The sequence below is a fragment of the Mytilus trossulus genome, chromosome 8 (assembly GCF_036588685.1).
Source record: "Mytilus trossulus isolate FHL-02 chromosome 8, PNRI_Mtr1.1.1.hap1, whole genome shotgun sequence".
Lineage (NCBI taxonomy): Eukaryota > Metazoa > Mollusca > Bivalvia > Mytilida > Mytilidae > Mytilus > Mytilus trossulus.
In genome coordinates, this window is record NC_086380.1 from 62,841,282 (window position 1) to 62,863,098 (window position 21,817).

At 31.9% G+C, this 21,817-nt stretch overlaps 1 protein-coding gene across 1 annotated transcript in view; it reads left to right on the top strand.

The window, feature by feature from the left end:
- Window positions 1–13,456, top strand: part of LOC134727852 (uncharacterized) — a 34,369-nt gene extending 20,913 nt beyond the window's left edge. Inside the window, exons 6-9 of the mRNA XM_063592246.1 lie at window positions 874–1,131; window positions 7,983–8,018; window positions 10,320–12,607; window positions 12,755–13,456. Coding sequence (XP_063448316.1) covers window positions 874–1,131; window positions 7,983–8,018; window positions 10,320–12,607; window positions 12,755–13,456 — 3,284 coding nt within the window. The remainder of the gene's footprint in view (window positions 1–873; window positions 1,132–7,982; window positions 8,019–10,319; window positions 12,608–12,754) is intronic.
- Window positions 13,457–21,817: the final 8,361 nt, after the last annotated feature.

Sequence of the window (21,817 nt, forward strand, 5' to 3'; positions counted from 1 at the left end):
TACTTCAGTGATAATGAAGGTGATACTTAACTACAAAACGTTTGAATGAACTAATCTAAAGATCATACAAGTCTAACAAATAAATGAGGCCTGATTTGGGACAGGCTCAAATTTGCAGCAGTGTAGTACGAGTTTTAAAGATCTCAACCCTCACCTATAACTGTACCCAACGTCGAATAAACAAAGAAATTAATACGTTCATTAAAACTCAGTTTAAAAGTAGTTCATGTCCGATGTCAGAATACGTTACAGAAGAAACCAAGCCGGTACAATGACAACACTATGCATACTTCAAAAAAGGACTACTAGCAGTAACTGACATGCCAGCTGCAGACCTAAACTGATTGAAAGATAATCTTTTTTTCATCGTATGAAAATTATGTGCAATCCTTCCCGTTAGGGGTTTACTATCATACCATCATACAACATATGAGATGAACATTACCCGAATTAGGCCAACAAATGGTTTTATAAAAAAAATACTTTAATTCCGATGCAAAGACCCTTTGAGTGAATCAATATTAATACCAAAATATGCCAATTTTCATGACATGGAAACACATTGTAACTATATCCGTTCTTGTTAAAAGGTTTGATTATGTTTTGAGTTGAATGGCGACTTTTTTGTACTTGAAAACAAAATGTATTCTATAAGATTAGAAATGAAAAACCTAAACGTATAAGATGATTGCATGTTTATTAACGCATGATGTCTGTCTACCGTAAATATTTTGACTAGTTGACTGTGATATCGAAAACCCATGTGTAATTATTTTTAAGTTAACGGAGATTGTTTTTGTAAATCTAATACGCTGTTGCATAAATGAACAAATCAAACAAGTTGTCTATCTTTATGATAATTTATCTAAACAGATTGTTTCCTGGAAGACCCTTCCAGTGTTGAGTACATAGTAGGAGACGATGCAACATTAACCTGTAAAGTAAGCCCTACAAATCTACCTGTGGAATGGCTGAAAGATGGCAATGCTGTAATACTAGACGACAATTGTTTACAGTCTAATGAAGGAACAAAACACAGCCTTACAATAAAGAACGTTAAATTAGAAAACAGTGGTGAATATTGTGTGACAGTTGGAAACTTTTCCAGAAAACTACAACTGAAAATAAAAGGTATTTGAGATGGTTGAAAATACTTAATATTGAATAAGATTTTGTTCTATATTATGTTCGTTTGCAAGTATTATTGCTTCGTACCGATATTGTTTTGTATCAATCAACATCTAAATGAAATTTCAAACACAATGCTTACCCTTCCGGAGCACCTGATATCATCCCTAATTTTTTGGTGGGGTTCGTGTTGTCTATAACTACATGTACACCATTTTGCATCAACATTCAGTTATGCTTATGTAAATTGTTTTTAACAAAAGAATCTAGTAATATGTATGTGATCCGTTATCCATTGGGCCAATATGGATATAAAAGTATATATGCTTTGATTTTTTTTTTACAAAATAGTGGATAAAACCTGGTTTTATAGACAGTAGTATGACAGTCGCATATGATTTCATTATATCGACAACAATGCGTAAGTAAGACAACCATATTTTAAAGAAAGCATTCCAATGTCCGTTGAAATCAATAATATTTCGACGGTTTTGCAAGAGCGGGATATGCTGATATTTCCAGCGCACCTGAGGTCGCTTGTGTTTTCCGGTCTGTGCTTCCCATTTTTTTTATAGAGTTGGGTCTATGTAGTATGGTAAATGTGTTTTGACTGAGTCTGTGATTGTCAATTATCCATTAAGTGTGCATATAGTCTATTTAGATAACAACCTGCAACTTACTGCAACACAAACTTATTTGCCAAAGTTAAATAAATAAAAAAAAAAAAATTGTTGAAACAAAACAATACATTTATATCTCAAATAAAAAAAAATATTACAAATCATCACTTCCCTTTATATTTCAATAAAGCTTTAAACCAAGATTAAGTTCCGCTATTTCACAATCAAAGACTCTGATTCCTCACCAAATCGTTGGTATATAACCTTTACAAGGTTAATTGTTCATAATTAGACAGAGTAAACAACTTAGTCACAAAATTACATTTTATTTTACATAATTATGCCATTATGATAAGGGAAGCGACAGTGATTTGTTTTACGGGTAGGGGGTTTTCGAAACAAATGTTTTGTCCTTTATAAAAAATGATATTGCAAGACCTAATTTTTGAAACTCAAAGTAGTTAATGCTTTTTTTTTGTTCCGAACCTAATAAAGAAAATAATTGTATTTTCATTTTTCTTCTGAACAGCATGTTTAGAATTTTTAAAATCCAATAGTGTTTAAAAAAATGATAAGTTTTTTATGACTGATGAATATTTTTTCACAAATGAAAATTTCATACTCCTCGGAGCTAATAGCTACTTATGTAATTAGCGACGATCTCAGTTCTTACAAACCATATAAATAAAGTCAATTGTAATTAGCTTTGAACTACCTATGAAATCTCAGTGTCGTTTTGTTATTTAAGTATATACTTCGTGCTGATCTCATGGAGTCGATTCCTTTCCAACTGAGTTGACAATTTGTACCTATGTTGTTTTATATTTCAAAACTATTTATATTCCTGGGAGCGTTGTGTGCTCGCAAATGTGTTAACCCTGCTAACTATGAATATGAATATCACAAGTAGGAGGCCCTTTATTACTGGGTGGTTATTGTTTGCTCTCTGTCATATGTGTTTTTTTTCAATTAATTGTCTTAACAGTTATATATTTTTATGGTGAATTATTATAGTTTTTAACATCCTCACTCACATGGTTGTTTTCTCTTGTGGAAAGTTTTCTCATTGGCAATTGTTTATCCTGAAGTGGACCTTAAAGGTTTATATTTATATTCTTTAGGTATGAGGTGTTTATTTTTTGTTTATCTAAATTTCTTTAAATAAGTTGAATACAGAAGAAAAATTTGTGGTTTGTAAATGAGAAGGTAACTCAAACGACTAACGACGATCTACACATATAATTTCAGATTAGAAATGACTATCTAAACGCTATCTCTGACCATAAGTCACCAACTTGTTTACAGTTCTTAGGCGAAAACTGATAAACCTTGTTTCAAACTTATTCGTAAGATGTATTATAAATGGAACTTGGTAAAGGTTTTGTTCTATTATAAACACTTTGCGAATGCAAATTTACAGATCTACTATTGTTGGATTCAGTTAAGACAAATTAAATATACAGAATGTATTGTTAGCCTTATATCGCTATCAGTGCTGGTGATTCGATGGACTAAATATGTCGTGACTTGTTCAGACGTATTTATAATATCATAATTTTTGGGACTTTATCTTGCATTAATTTATCGGATCCTTTACAAAAGATAACTCATCTGATCTGTTACAGTTTCATTTTTATGCCTTATATACCATGTAATGCATTATGACGCGAGATTAAAACTGTCGAGGAAAGGTAACACCCGGCCAACGAATTTTTTATTATAGTGAAGCCTAGATGGTCGAGTGGTACCATTCCAGCGCGTCGGATAAAGTGCAGGAAATTTGGCGCCAAAATATCGCATTTTCAGGAGTTCGAATCCTGCCGAGGGAAGAACAAAATAAATTGCGACAACAAATTTACATATCTAACATTGTTGGGTTGATGTTAAGACGGATTATACATATAATTATATATGTATATATATTTCGATCCCTAAAATCACTGAAGAGACATTAAATGTCGAAATCCGGATATGGTGTAAAAAAAAAGCACCTCATGTTTGTCGTTTACCATCTTTACCGCAAGTTTAATGTTTTCTGTTTGATATTGAATTACTATATAGATCAATGTGTTGAATATTGTGATCAATCTATTTAACAATCGTCACTGGCAATTAGTAGGGTTTAAGAAAATAAGTTGTTCAACCTGTTAGAAAATGTTGTTTGTGCTGTATTAAAACCCCTCTACAACGCCATTCGTTTTACATGCCCATGTTTAAAATTGAGGTTTGTATCCAACGCCATCATAGGTTTGAACGTTGTTTTTTTTAATTTTGACTTGTTCATATTTTTTTCGTTTGGGCTTGTATTATATTTCTCCCCGGTTTATAAAATCCGTTTATCCTATTTCGCCTCTTTTAAATTCAAGAGTTTGAACGTTTTTTTTTTAATTTTGACTTGTTCATATTTTTTTCGTTTGGGCTTGTATTATATTTCTCCCCGGTTTATAAAATCCGTTTATCCTATTTCGCCTCTTTTAAATTCAAGAGTTTTTTTTTAATTTGAGGTAAATTATATGGCCTTCCAAATACTGTTTCGATCCCTAACATCACTGAAGAGACATTAAGTGTCGAAATCCACATATGGTGTAATAAAAAAAATAGCACCTCATGTTTGTGGTTTACCATCTATGGCGCAAGTTTATTGTTTTCTTTTTTTGTATCAAATAAATATGAACATCCATTTGTTAAATTTTTTGATCATTTATTTTTACAATAGTCAATGGCAGTACGCCTGATTTATGTACTACGGTTGTTCGACCTGTGATAATCAAATGCCTTTTGTTGAAATATACTTTTTTTCACCTTTTTATGTTTTGGGAAATGTTGTTTGTGCTGTATTTAGACCCCTCTACAACGAAATTTGTTAAATTTCCATAAAAGAGATTTTTCCGTAGTGGCTTACAGTAGACCTAAAAACCTCAAACATATTCTAGTAGCATTCAAATATTCTGTACAGGCGATATCGACAATAGGAGGTTATAGACCATGCCGAAGGGTTAAAATAACAACATATATATAACATCAAATTTCAAACGCAAACTTGTATTTATGTTCTAATGTGTGATACTTGCAAGTTGCAATATGTTGGTGAAACAGAAACATCGATTAAAATCTGACTTAATAAACATCAGTCATTTTATACTCAAGAAAGAAACTGCTTTATCACAAAACATCTTTTAAGAACAGGATATTATTGTTAAAACGTCACATTTCAAATTGGGAAAATCCAAAATTGGGATACATAAGGAAGACAAAAGTGAGAGGGATTTTTGAGGCACCAGTTACTATATTAAACTTAATGGACTCAATGAAAGAGACGAACAAAGATTTTAAAACAAATTAAAAAATAATCTTGAAATCATACACATAAATCAAAAGCCGCATTAAACAATATCAGATTTACATTTCATACCAATTTAATTAGTGAACTGGTATATGTTCCCAATTTTTAAAGCATATATATCTGAAATTAAACGTGGACATTGATAGAGCTTGCTAAATGAATTAGTGTGTGTTTAACTGTGACTAAATGCAATTAAAATGTTAAAAAGTAGTAAATGAAAAAAAGACACAATTAAGGGCTACATTTATGACGATGCATGGACACTCTGTTACTCTGGTTTTTTTTTCTAAATCGTCTAGAGAAACTACGGGAGGGTTGAGTTTCACACAATACGTTTTACTCCAGCCACATTATTGCACCCAAACAAAGTCAAAACCTCTAGCCTTCGTTTGTCTTCTGGGTTATTTTTTTTAATTACTTTTAATTATATTTCATTTGTTTGTATTGGTTAAGGGTGGTGTCTGAACTAGTGTACGCAAGTACTTATGGGTAAGCTGTAGCCAAACTCTGTGTGCAAGATTTTGTTGCTATGTTTAAGACAAATTATAGTGGCATAATTTTCTCTTTGACACATTTCCTGTTTCAATTCGCCATTTTTTTTTAAAAATCAAACTGAAAATAACCAAGATGTTAAAATCCGCATTGTTTATATTCCTCACTTAGAGGCAATATTTTTTACGGTCTGGGCGTCCGTCTGTCCTATTCCGTCGTCCATTTGGTCGTCTGTCCTGCTCAGGATTTTTTTTTTTGTTAAAGTTTTTGGTCCAGGCATATTTTGATGAAGTTCAATTAATATAAAACTTAGAGCAAAAGTTCCCTATGATATGCAATTTTAATTTGAATGCTCAATAAGAGTTTTGACCCCCTAATTGCATGGTCCACTGAACACAGAAAATGATATTGCGGATGGGCATCCGTGTACTATTGACACAATCCTGTTTTGTAATTAGTGTAAAACAAAATGTTTCACACTACAAATTGATTATTACTGATATCAATAACAAGAGAAATACATATGCATAAAACATAAAATAATATATGTCTTTAAGATCCAATGATAAAAGTTTTAACCAAGAATAACCGAACTTTTTATTTTTTCCACTTTTCACAACTGTTCTCTACAAATCACATTATACACACAGAATGGCATTTTTTTTAATACTAATAACTTAACGACTTCTTCAGATAAACATCAGATAGTAGTAGTATATTCTATTTAGATCCTAATTCAAAATTTTAAAACCATCAATATTTATTCATTTTCTGTTTTCGGAATTTCTGTCTTAAAACAAAAATTTCCCATGATATAGTATGTTTTTCAATCAAATTTCAAGAAAATTAACCATTAACAACGGAGATGTTTTTATTTTTCGATGTCGGTTCACAAAAATGCACTCATTTCACCTCAAAACTACTTCGATATAATTATTAATAACTCGAAGACTACATAATAATTAATTAAGATAAGGTTTTCTGTCTTCAACAAGCTTTAAGTCTAAAAATGTGACCATAAATAACAACTTTTCTTCTCTTCCTGTTTTTAGCAATTTTTTGTCTTCTCTAAAACCACATATTTCACCCCAAAATAACTGTTTTTTGCCAATCAAATCAAGGTTTAGTTTTAGTATGTTATTAGTCCAAGTCTTTATCATAATTTGCAAAATGACAAATAGTGAAACAACCAATGGTCCTTGAGTTTAAAGCCATATCTTAGTATCAAAAATGACGTAGGCTGATGATGTCATTCATTATGTACAACTTGACTTCAGAAAAATCCTTATCCCCGGTATAGTATATTTCTATGACTTTAATTAGTGAACGCACATTGTTACAAAACCAATAGCCTCGGGTTGTTGCAAACCCATATACCCGATTGTTGCTGTGCATTTCACCAGGGGACTTCATGATAATTTTTCTTAGTTCCATGGTTGTTCCTTCTTGTAAAATATCGAATTTTGTAGATTATCTATGATGTCTGTAATAAGATATGTATTCCACTAACGATTTATCTTATTATGTCGGTAATTTGCGCACATTTTATATAAATGATTTACTTGGCTACCACATTGTCAATGAATGCGACTACTGGCCGAGCTATGCTAAAGACGAAAGTTGACGTCATATCGTCTATGATGTAAAAGAGGGACGAAAGATACCAAAGGGACAGTCAAACTCATAAATCTAAAACAAACTGACAACGCCATGGCTAAAAATGAAAAAGACAAACAAACAACAGCACACATGACACAACATAGAAAACTAAAGAATTAACAACACGAACCCCACCAAAAACTAGGGGTTATCTCAGGGGCTGCGGAAGGGTAAGCAGATCCTGCTTCACACTCACTTTATTGTAGCCCATTTCAATTTATCTGTCTCTGTATCAAAAACGTTCTATATTTGACGACCTGTAGGGTTTTACCAAAGTTAGTGCCCTACAGATCTGTACACCCCGTTAGAAATATGTCAAATTCCCTAAATTCCATAAAGACAATTTAATTATGACAAAGCAATGCTTTCACGTTACACTTTGAGGTAGAATTATTCAAAGTATCGCCAGAGTTGGACTAACATACGGAGGGAATTCGTTTTCCATGTTCATATCCGTAGATATGGACATTTTAACACCCTTCATTATCCTGTTCACATTCGGCTTCGCCTCAGGATGTACTTCAATAATCAGGGTGTTAAAATATACATGTATCTACAGATATTAACTTAGATAAAACCTCTTGAGTAGTGTGATACGAAAGATTATCACACAATATATCAGATTTGAAATAAATAGCGATCAGATATAATAAAAACATTAAAAAATATAAAATATATTGCCATCTAAAATCTGCGAAGTCTGAATTTGAAAGTAATACATTTATATTTTTTTTTTTTAGATATTTATGATGAAGTTATTCCTCAACATATACGTGGTAAGTTTTTTTTTATGTAGAACATTTGAACATTAACTTAATCCGACACTAAGGCATCTGTAGTACAAACAGGGCACGTATGATACATCTATTGCATTCTATCTGCCACCTTTTTAACGCAAAATTACAAAAGTATTTATTTTTGTTTTTAGTGATGGCGTTGTTAGTTTGTTTTTCGACATATGAGTTTTAATGTTCCTTGGTATCTTTCGCCTCTGCCTGAAGAACGACAGGAGATAATGATTATTTGACGTCAAGTTTCTAAATTACTGCTAAAATATGTTTTTTTTTATTTAAATAAAGTGCCTTAGGGTCATCTAGTCTTAAGTGTTTCACCTATTGTATAAATACAATAAAAGAAGATATTTGATATTCATCAACTACACAATATCAGTACATGCACTAAGATAAAAAAAAAAATGATATACTGGCCGGGACCGAATTTAATCTTTCCATATGCATGTTTCATGAAATTGTATCAATAAATAACTTGAACATTCCATTTTTTATGGCATTTCAAATGATGCTTTGTTCCTATGGTTTTATGAGATTGTGGAAGTTAACTTATTTTAAGCGGGATAGCTCATCCTGATTTTTACGGAGATTTTTTGCGTTCTTGAAAAATGACCCCTTTAAACATATTGGTCCTTCAAATAAATTTATTCTGAATGGTCTCAATTCAACATGGTCAGTCTATTTATGACGTCTTTACACAAAATCCATTCGATGTTAGGGTTTTTTGATTGATAATTTAGTCTAAGAGACATGACTTTTATATCAGTTGTTATTGACTTTGAAGCAGCTGTCAAAAATAGCGAGTACTCTCAGATTTGTACTAAGTCTTTCATCAAATGGCAAAACCAAAGCACAAACACATCAAACGAATGAATATAACAACTGTCATATTCCTGACTTGGAACAGACATTTTCGTATGTTGATAATGATGGATTGAATCTCGTTTTATAGTTAGATAAAACTCTCACTTTTCTCTTCAAATTCTAGTATATGGCCTACAAATTTTAATTGATGGGTGATTTTGATTCTTGAGGAGAGTTGTCTCATTAGACATCGTACCACATCTTCTTTAAAATAAATAATTTCCTTTTTCTAGTTTATTTGTGTTAACCTCTTTCATACTGCTTGTAATTTGACCAAAAAGTAATGATCACATTGTTTGTATAATCATGTAAAGTTACTTGGTAATCTACCGCACCGACTTGAAATTAAAAAAAAAGGCTTTGATATACTTAGCACTTACTAATTTGTTGAAAACACTCATCAGATTGATAGTAAATAGAAACCATCTAGAAAACACTTACTTAACGTGACATGGTTTATACATATCTAATAAAATACGTACAAATCTTAAAAAAATCGTAGTATCTGTTCTTGAAAGGTAGACAGAAATACCAATCTGCACCCATTCAACATCAAACAAATCTATTCTTAAGACGTCATAAACAGTCAGAGAACAAGCTGAATTTAGGCAATGCCAAATTATAGGTATCGTCATATTGTAGTATTTTGAAAGTTCATATGAATATACTTATTATATTAAGTATAGTTTTTAATTTAATGAAACCAATATCAATATCATACCAATAAAACAATATTGAAACATATAATTCAACTGTTGACTTGGTAACCTTTTAGGATGATGTTATTGATAGGATTGATTATTGTACTGTGATTGTATTCAACTTTTCGGGCTCGTTGCACAACATCACTACAAAATATAGAATGTGCTATTCCGTTTCAAATAAGTTTTAGATAGGAACAACACACTTTGTAAACTTTATCACCTAGATAACGGGAAGAAAAGTGTTGTTGAATGTATCAATTAAATATAATTCAAACGGATCTTTTCTTCCCGTTATTTTGGTGATTTTTTTTCGTTGAATAATAAAGATATGACGGAAAAGACTAGTACTGCAGAACTGTAACCAAAGGAACATTTTCATGTATTAAATCAAATATTTACAGAAACAAATACAAATTCCTAGATATAATAACTATTTTTTAAAAAGAAACTCGGCACGTAAAATTAACGACAAAAGGTTGTTATTTTTTCTTTTCTTTAGACGGCGATGTTCCTTTACTGATTTTCTCCATTTTTCTCATTTACAAACTTCAGTAACCAAGTTGGCTCAAGACTAAAATTGTTTTATAGGAACAATCGAAAAAAGAATGGTGCTTTTAAACAAGCATAACGTAAGCAATCGTATTTAACATTGATGATGTTATTGCACTTTAAACATTAAACTCAAATTTCATATTTGTTTTTTTTTGTGTCTTTCCAGAGCAGTTCGAAAGACGCTTAGAACAGTGGAAAAAGGATGATCAACAGTTTGTTAGTACTGTAGCAGAGAAACATGTAATGCAAAAAGTTTTGACACAAAGTTCAGTTACCCTGGTTGGAAAGTCGGGCATTGGAAAAAGTTTTCTTTCCATACACACTGCCCTCATAATGAAGAAACATGGCTATACTGTCATTCCATGTAATAAACCTGAAGATATTGGTAAATGGTTTAAACATGGTAGGAAAACATTATTTGTCTATGATGATGTATGTGGCCGATATACTCTCAATCAACAATTTTACAATGAATGGAAACAACACCTCGATCACATCAAATCTCTTCTTACAGACCCATGTTGTAAAATATTGTCGACATGTAGATTGGAAGTCTACAAAGATGAACGTTTCATCAATCTGTCTATTTTCAAGTGCAACATCGATTTGAGTTCACAAGAATTCAGACTTAGTCATGCTGAAAAATCAAATATAGCTAAACAGTACTTCAAAGGAAATATTGATGAAGCAATTAAATTGTCTGCAAATTTTGACTTTTTCCCGCTTTTATGTAGCTTGTATCATAAACAGAACGGCGAGAAATATGTAAGCATAAGTACATTTTTTAGCAATCCTTTTAGCTTTTTTAAAGATGAAATTGAAAAAATGTATACAGAAACTGATACTGGTGGTAAAATAAAATATTGTAGCTTGGTCCTTTGTGTAATGTTCAACAACACGCTGACAGAAGAACACTTCTCCGTAGAAGATAAAAAGATAGAAGCAGTCATGTTACATTTACTAGACGAATGTGAACTGAATGCTGGAACATCCATGAAATGTTTAAAAAACTCACTAGAAACACTTGAAGGTACCTATGTGGTCAATGAGAATAATAAATACAAAACGATCCATGACAAATTGTTTGAATTCCTTGCCAAGTACTTTGGGGAGAAGATGATACAGATTTTTATTGATCATGCTAATACTAGTTTCATTAGAGAGAGATTCCTTTGGAAGATAACAGATAACATGGGCACAGAAATAGAGTTTGTAATAAGAATACCTGATACCCATATAGATAGATATATAGATAGATTGCTGAAAGACTGGAAGCAAGGATTCGTGTACAGTGTATGTCAGAATAGAAACATGAGTTCTACTGAATTTACAGAAAACGTCGTAACACATTTAAAGCAACTTGATCCTTCGAAGCAACAGGAACTTGTTTCTACTGAAGATGTTCACAGTAAAGATACAGCACTTGGTGGAAGTTGTTATTTTGGTACTATTGAACTTGTCAAATGGTTGATAAGTAGGAATAGTGACATTGATAACTGTAGAAAGGATGGTTGGTTTCCTTTGTTATTTGCAAGTCAGAAAGGACATGTTGATGTTATTAAAGAACTGTTACAGAATTCTGCTGATGTCAATAAATGTATCAATGATGGTGTATCATCTCTCTATATAGCAAGTCAGAATGGACATGTTGATGTGGTTATAGAACTGCTACATCATTCAGCTGATGTCAATAAATGTAAGAATAATGGTGTATCACCTCTGTATATGGCAAGTCAAAATGGACATGTTGATGTTGTTAAAGAACTATTACAACATTCAGCTAATGTCAATAAATGTAGAAATGATGGCAAACCACCACTTCAGATTGCTTGTAACAAGAACAGGATTGAGGTTGTACATGTACTTCTTCAGTGTGATGATGTGAATATTGATCTCTGTGATGACGATGGATGTTCTTCACTTTATATAGCAAGTCAGGAAGGACATGTTAATGTTGTTAAAGAACTGTTACAGCATTCAGCTGATGTCAATAAATGTGACAATAATGATGTATCCCCTCTTTCTATAGCAAGTCAGAAAGGACATGTTAATGTTGTTAAAGAACTGTTACTACATTCAGCTAATGTCAATAAATGTAACAATAATGGTGTATCACCTTTAATTTTAGCAAGTCATAATGGACACGTTAAAGCTGTTAAAGAACTGTTACAACATTCAGCTGATGTAAATATGTCTGAAAATAATGGTGCATCACCTTTGTATATAGCAAGTCAGGAAGGACATGTTGATGTTGTAGAAGAACTGTTGCAACATTCAGCAGATGTCAATAAATGCAGTAGTAATGGCACCCCACCACTAAAGATTGCTTGTTACAACAACAGGATAGAGGTTGTACATGAACTTCTTCAGTGTGGCGATGTGAATATTGATCTGTGTGATGATGATGGATGTTCTTCACTTTATATAGCAAGTCAGGAAGGACATGTTGATGTTGTTATAGAACTGTTACAACATTCAGCTGACGTAAATAAATGTATAAATAATAATATATCACCTTTATATATAGCAAGTCAGGAAGGACATGTTGATGTTGTTATAGAACTGTTACAACTTTCAGCTGATGTCAATAAATGTAACAATAATAATATATCACCTTTATATATAGCAAGTCAGAATGGACATGTTGATGTTGTTATAGAACTGTTACAACATTCAGCAGATGTCAATAAATGTAGTAATGATGGTACTCCACCACTTCAGATTGCTTGTTACAACAACATGGTTGATGTTGTACATGTTCTTCTTCAGTGTGATGATCTGAATATTGATCTCTGTGCTGATGATGGATGTTCCTCACTTATTATAGCAAGTCAGAATGGACATGTTGGTGTTGTTAAAGAACTGTTACAGCATTCAGCTGATGTCAATAAATGTGACAATAATGATGTATCGCCTCTGTATATAGCAAGTCAGAATGGACATGTTAATGTTGTTAAAGAACTAATACTACATTCAGCTAATGTCAATAAATGTAACAAGAATGGTGTATCACCTCTGTGTATAGCAAGTCAAGGAGGACATATTGATGTTGTTAAAGAACTGTTACAACATTCAGCTGATGTCAATAAGTGTAACAAAAATGGTGTATCACCTCTATATATAGCAAGTCAGAAAGGACATATTAATATTTTTAAAGAACTGTTAAAGCATTTAGCTGATGTCAATAAGTGTAACGCTGAAAGTCACAATCCTGTCAATATGGCACATGAAAATGGACATTTTGAAGTAGAATCAGTGTTTCTAAAAATAATTGCAAATCAACATTTGAGTCACAATGATTAATTCAAAGCACGGATCTTTTCATATTTTTGTGTTTTATCAATTTTATGCATTAAAAAAAATTAAGAATGGAAATGAGGAATGTGTCAAAGAGACAACAACCCGACCATAGAAAAAATTAGCAGAAGGTCACCAACAGGTCTTCAATGTAGCGAGAAATTCCTGCACCCGGAAGCGTCCTTCAGCTGACCCCTAAACAAAGATATTCTAGTTCAGTGATAATAAACGCCATACTAATTTCCAAATTGTATTTTTGTTCTGACTGTATTAATGGTATATGTTTTTCTGATGCAACATTCAGCTGATTTCAATAAATGTACTAATGATGGCACCTAACCACTACAGATTGCTTGTCATAAAAACATGCTTGCGGTTGAAGATGTCCTTATTCAGTGTGAAACTGTTGATATTAATCTCTGTGATGAAAACGGATGTTCCGCACTTGATCAAGCAAATCAGGAAGGACATTTTAGTGTGGTTGAAGAACTAGTAAAACATTCAGTTGATGTCAATAAGTGTGACAATAATGGTGCATCACCCCTGTGTATTGCAAGTCATAATGACACGTTAATATTGTTAAGAACTGTTACAACATTCAGCTGATGTCAATAAGTGTGTCAATGATGGTACATCACCTCTATATATATAGCATGCAAGAATGAACATGTTGATGTTGTTAAAGAACTGTTACAACATTCAGCTGATGTCAATAAGTGTGCAATGATGGTACATCACCTTTATATATAGCATGCAAGAATGAACATATTGATGTTGTTAAAGAACTGTTACAACATTCAGCTGATGTCAATAAGTGTAACGCGGCAGGTAAAAATCCTGTTATCATGGCACATGAAAATGGACATTTTGCAATAGAATCATTGTTACTAAAAATAATTCCAAATCAACATTTATGTCAAAATGATTGATTCAAAGCACGGATCTTTTCATATTTTTGTGTTTTATTAATTGTAAAAATTGTAATTTTGTTCTGACTGTATTCATAGTATATGTCTTCCTGGAAAAGAGATTTTTAACAGTCTATGAGTAATTACATTTTAATAAACAACCCATCAAACTGATAACTTTGTGTTCTTTAATCTAATTTAACATATAAACAATGAACTGTGGTATAATGGCACATGGATTATATCATATACTAGCAAATCGGCTAAATTATTGAATATTCTCTACGTGTTTAAAATAATTTAAAAAAAGGGAAATACTTAGATCAAAAGATTATATGAATTATTCGTACATTTTCCACACAATTATCAATGATAGAAACAATTTGACAAAATTATTTATACAAGGTTATCGAACGTTATTGCTAAGTAGAGAATACCATCGTTCGCAATTGCTTCTAAATTTTTGAACAACATTTACATTGTTTTGTTGGACTACACTTTTTTGTACCATTTGAATAAATAAACCCATTATAGATACCAGGATTAAATTTTGTATTTACGCCAGACGCGAGTTTCGTCTACAAAGGACTCATCAATGATGCTCGAATCCAAAAACGTTAAAAAGGACAAATAAAGTACGAAATTGATGAGCATTAAGGACCAAAATTCTTAGACATTATGCAAAATACAGCTAAGGTGCTATATTCCTGAATTGGAAAAGCCTAAGTATTTCAAAAATGCAAAAGTATTGTAATAAGTTAATTTATAAATATGACCATATCAATGATAATTCATATTCAGAATAATAATTCAAACTGCACATTTTATCCTCAAACGTCAGCGTTATTACAATGAGAGTATTGGTCCTTAAGAAATTAAACTTTATACATTCATGAAATAATTATTGTACAATTATAAACATACAAAAATGAATTCAGATAATTTCAACAAATTGTACGTCGTATGTTAACACTGAGATTTTTATTTCTAGATACTTGTTAATATGTTGTGCTAAGTTGTATACTTAATATCTTTTTAACTCCATATCTGAAACTACTGTCGCCCTTGAGTGAACCATCTTCTGACACTTTTCACTGTGTCTAACCACACGTCTACTTTACATTAACATAATTAAATCTCTAAAAAACATTAATACATTCCATCAATATTAACATTTTAAATTGAAAAGAATAATTTATGAATCGAAAATTTTCAAAACATTGTTGACATGAGATGACAAGTTTACATAAAGCTAGATGAGCAAAACTGATTCTTTTGGGCCTTTATATTTTTGAAAATAATTTAAAAAAGCTATCTCAAGAATCTAAACAATTATATTTCTGCAATATCTCATTGCGTAATGACCTGAACGTTTGAATAAACTCCTAAATTTTAAGATATCATTGGATCTTTCTGACGACTTATTGGTATATACCATGACAAGCTTTGTAGAATATCTGCTGAAATTATTATGATTATTATTTGACATATTGAGTTCGTCTCATTGGTTCATGTATCAGTGAGTTGTAGACCAGCTAACCTACTTTTCAAACTGTGAACGCAAAGAAAACTTGTGTGACGCATATTTTATGCTTGGAATACAGTGGATGTTTTAAATATCATGGAGATATTAGTTTAGTTTAACGTGTGATTTCATATATGTATCCTTGTGACTATATAGAATATGGTTACATTAATTTGTATAAATATGCTTTTTTTTATTCTGAATTGTTGTCAAAAACAAATTTCTTGACAAATTTATAAGACATGCATGTCACATATGACAATTGATAAAAACTTTATGTCCATTATACATTTTGTAGATGTATTTTATTGAGTTTTACTAGCTCATTAATATTTCATTTTACGCATGATAAACAAATTATACTTGTATATAAAAAGTAGTTGAATGTGATCAACACGTTAGCACTTCATTGATTATGTTTACTTGAATAGCATATTTTGAAGTTATGTGTCTTTATGTTATCATATCATCTAAATATGTGAAGTTGTTGGACAAAATTCAAATTAAGTAAAAAAGTGTATTATGCCTGAACTATTGCATTCGTGCTATGAAAATCATTAAAACTGGAAAAAAACATTTGTATGTATAGAATTAAATGAAATTCCTTCAGTTCAAATTAATGTACACATAACATCAAAATAAATGTTCTTTTAACCATGATGATTGTCTATGTAAAAGCAGTACAGCTACATAAACCAATCTGCGCATAGAAATCATTTTGAAGATTTATACAAATTAATTATATGTTTTGTATATTCCAATAGCGTAATATCTTGCTTTCCTTATGACCATTACTATATAATATATTTTAATCGGTTCAGTTATTATTCAAGAGATGCACTAGTACATTTGGTCTGGATTAAATGATTATTGTATTATGTTTTTTACTTCTTGTTTTTTTAATTGAGAACATACATCTACAATGCGCAATGGGCAATGTACTAATATATACTGTAATGAAAAGAAACTAAACAAGATACAACAGTAGATCTATATTTTTCACATGCAAAAAAACTGTAGTCAGATCTTCAGTCGTTTACTTTAATATAGTAACTATTTTGGGGCTTATTGGTTGTACTGTAAAGACATTCAAATTTATCAATATCTAATTAAACATCATTCCATACAATGGTAAAAAATTGAATTTTTACTGATTTTGGCGAATTGTGAGTTTGTCCTTAACATAAACCGAATTAAGATATTCTTGCTTTTTGAAACTGTGAAAATTCGAGTGTTACAATGTCTCTTATGTCTTTACTGAAAGATGTGGAATTTCATACTCTGGAAAGAAGCAGTAAATTTACATTGACGGGCAAGAAAAAGAATGTAGATGATAAATAATGCTGTAGTTCATATTAGCATATTTTTGTTTAATAAACTAATATACAAATGATTAGTTCATATTTTCTGTACATTAGATTCCTATCTTAAGTGTTGATAAATTATTGTCTGTGGTGTACATTGTGCAAGATATATATCGACATTTTCCTGACATTTGTGCAATACAACTATCATTTTCAATAAATTCAAACTATGTTATCATCTCTCTCAGATAATGTAAACCTTAAATTGGCATGGCTATGTCCTACGCCTCGTTTTGTCATATAGATCTTCATGTTTTTTTTATTCTGATACAATCTCGGCTTTTTGATAATTGAATTTGGGCGTTCATGGAGAGTGGAATTCCAGAAAGGAACTACACCCCCAGAAAAGATATACAGTAATGGCTACATATTTTGTTCTAAAAAACAACGTGAATGGTCCTTACAAAGTTTTTAAAGATGTGTAAAACACTAGTAACTAAAACATATTTTGTTCTGTCAACTTGTTCGATTGATATGCTTCTGACCTATAACAAACACAAGAAATAGTGTATCTGTGCAAAAGATAAAATTACCCTTCAAAGTCAAACAAACTAACAAAACAAAACAAAAGGACATGTTTCTAGACGGTCAGTAGATTATGGGTATTATAACTGTTAGAAATCTAGCATAAGCGAATGTGCGTGGAGAATGAAGATAGTTAGTAAAACAAAAGCATAAAACCGTCCAAATCGGAAGTGACCGAAATTTTTTCTGATAAAGAATAAAGCTTAAGCTTAAATGACTTGTTTGTGTTAACTATTGGCTGCAGAAAATATAACTAATCGACCATAGGAGTCACATTTTGATTCCCATTGGAAAATTGTGTGACAGAACAAGACATACTTCAATAATTTGTACCTTTAATTAAATGGAAATAAATCTCTTGGACCGGATAACACTAATTTTTGTAAAGAAAAAAAGTCAAACACATCAAACGATTGGATACAACTGTCCTGACTTGGTAAAGGCATTTTCCTATGTAGAAAATTGTGGCTTAAACCTATTTTCATATCTAGCTACACTTATCACTTGTATGCCAGTTGCAGAAAATTTCAATTTATTTGCAGAGATGTGTGATCAAAACAAACAGTCATAAATGGTAAAAAAGACCAAAATAGCGGTACAACAGTCAACATTGCGTTATAACCTTTGTTCGTTATAAAAACAAACAAATGTGTCAACAAAGAATCGAAGGACCAAGGACATTAGCGAAAAAAAAACAAGAATACAAAATTTACCAAAGCACATTATACCACAATGACGGATGGTATAAGAACCGAGCCACCTCAAGTTGATGTTACCAAAATAAGATAAAACAGTAAAATTAATATACACAAAGGAAAAAAAGAATACCATAACACTTTATGGTGATGAAAACAACTTCAGTACTTAGAAACTATGATTAAACACCATCGTGTGTTATTTGTGAAGTTTATACGTTATATTTATCAGCAAAGTATCTGTACCTTACGATGAATTGTTTTTATAAAATTGATTTGACGTTCTATGACACACCCCTGGTTCATCAACTTTCTGATCAGACACTGAGTTTACAAATAAAATAAACCCTGCTCGCGAGGCTTTGTGATGTTTTACAACGTATTAGTAGCAGCTGAAGCCTCTTGAACACCAAATAAGTTTTGAAATGTATATCCCATATGTAGTAGGTGAAGTTGGTATATTGCTACTAAGATTGGGAAAATTGAAAACATCAAACTGAAAATCATCTCGTTTGTCAGAGATTCATTTACTATGATGACCGCGTATTTCGAGAATAAATTCTAAACATGTCAGATAACTGCGAGTACTCTCAGATCTGTTCATTGTGTCTTTTTGTGTCGGGATGTATAAGTTCCCGGCCACGTCCATTTGTATTTTTGTCCTTCTGATGAGTAAATATAAAAAAGAAGATGTGGTATGATTGCCAATGAGACAACTATCCACAAAAGACCAAAATGACACAAACATTAACAATTATAGGTCACCGTACGACCTTCAACTATGAGCAAAGCCCATACCGCATATAGTCAGCTATAAATGGCCCCGATAACACAATGTAAAACAATTCAAGCTTGAAAACTAACGGCCTTATTTATGTAAAAAAATGAACGAAAAACAAATATGTAACACATAAACAAACGACAACCACTGAATTACAGGCTCCTGACTTGGGACAGGCACATACATAAATAATGTGGTTTAAACATATTAGCGGGATAACTACCCCCCCTCCCCCTAACCTGAGACAGTGGTATAACAGTACAACATAAGAACGAACTATAAAAATCAGTTGAAAAAGGCTTAACTCATCAGATAGACAAAAAATAAAAGGCTTTTTCAACTGATTTTTATAGTTCGTTTTTATGTTCTGTTATGCCACTGTCCTAGGTTAGGGGTTGGGATCCGCTAACATGTTTAACCCTGCCATATTATCTATGTATCTGCCTGTCCCAAGTCAAGATTCTGTAGTTGAGTGGTTGTCATTTGTTTATGTGTTACATATTTGTTTTTTTATTTGTTCATTTTGTTTACATCAATAAGGCCGTTGGTTTTCTCTTTTGAATTGTTTTACATTATTTTATCGGGGTCTTTTATAGCTGACTATGCGGTATGGGATTTGCTCATTGTTGAAGGTTGTACGGTAACCTTTAGTTGTTAATGTTTGTGTCATTTTTGGTCTTTTGTGGATAGTTGTCTCACTGGAATTCATACCACATCTACTTTTTTTATATGGATTGTAAAGGTAAAAATACATTAAATATATCTTAATAAGAAATTATAGATATGATCTCTATGTTTCATTCTCTTGTTTTTGACAAGAATATCGAAAACACCCTTTTACACATATACACATGGAAAAAAGTATTGCAACACCAAATTAAAATTAAAATTAAAAAAAACCACTCTTTATTTTTTTGTGATATAATTTGGTAAAATAGAACTAGTTTAACATTATTTAAGTATAATCTGAGTTTAATCAATAAATATCGACTCGATAAGTTTGTATCTGCATATGCAGCTACTGTACTCGTAAACAGCAAAACAGATGTTTGTATCCTCATTGTTTTCAACACTTTAAATAACAAAGTTTTTAAAGTTATGTGATTGACACCTTGTAATGGGTTCTTTACAACTCTTAACTGCAGCAAGATGGCAGATTATCAGCATAAGCGAGGCAGGGATGTCACTGTAACAACTGCACGTATTGATGGTCATCACCATTCCACTTTAAGTCGTTTTTAGAGTAAAAATCAGGCAATAAACGCTTTTAAAGACCTTCTGAGATAATGAAGACCCCCTATACCATTTGCTAGGGAAAATCAAGCATAATGAAGGTTGGTCAGAAGGAAATCCATTGCATTTAAGACAATCCTAAAAAGAGAGTGGTGGCCATACAGGAGCCTTTTAACAATAACTGTTCGAGATCGACTCATCGTTACTGGTTATCGTGCGATAAGACCATTTCGGAGACCTTTGCTAACGAACAGACACACAGTTTTCCGTATCCGATGTAGTGCAGAACTCGCCGAAATTGGAAATTAGCATCGTGGAGGAAGATCCAATGTTCAAATGGAATTCGGTTCGTCTTCCTTGGCCCGATCGTAACCTGTATTTAAACAATATCGAGCATATTTGGGACACTATTGGGCGGAAAGTCCGCGAAAGGACACACCAGTTCAAACACATCATGAAATAAACAATGCACTTCATCAGAAATGGTTGCTGCTACCTTAGCAATAAATAAGTCAATTTATGGCAGGAATCAGAATACGTTTAGATGCGGTTATCCGTTTGAATGAAGACTGCGCACTAAGTATTATTTCTTTCGCGTATAACGATCAGCCATGATGTGAACAGTCATCGGAAGATTAATATTGAAATGTCTGACCTTGTAAAGTTCGACTACAGTAAAAGTTGTAAAATTCATTTTTTTTGTACAAAAAACACTTCATTTTGTTATTAAAATTGTGGTTATATAAATTATTATTATTCAAACATTCTTTGTTCGTTTCGAAGCCAATGTTATCATGAACTATGTTTCAATGATATTATACACATATTTTATTATATTTCATCCAACAAAAGAGGCTGATTATTCAAGTGTTAGAAAATCCAGGTGTTGCAATACTTTTTTCCATGTGTATATGTATGAGTGAATGTCCACTGGATATATGACAGAATAGAAGATGCTAGAGGAACACCTTTAGTTAATACGCTGTGTATTGTACAAGCCATTCAGGTTGACTTCCATTGTGAGAAAACTTTAGAGAAGACTATCCGTTAGCAACTTATTAATTATAATGGAAATCTGTTTTACAGATGATAGCGAATATGTATCAATTGACATTACACAATCCAATCCCATTTCTCCGGTGTGCGACCTACAAAATAAGATTTTATACCAGGTTTGTACTTATATGAACAACACGACGGTTGCCACATGTTGAGCAGGATATGCTTAACCTTACATATTTTACTTGGTTTCGTATCGCTCAGACTGAGTCTAGTTTCCATTGTTGTGCTTAGTGTTCTGTGTTTTATTGTTGGTCTTTTTCCTGTTTAGCCATAG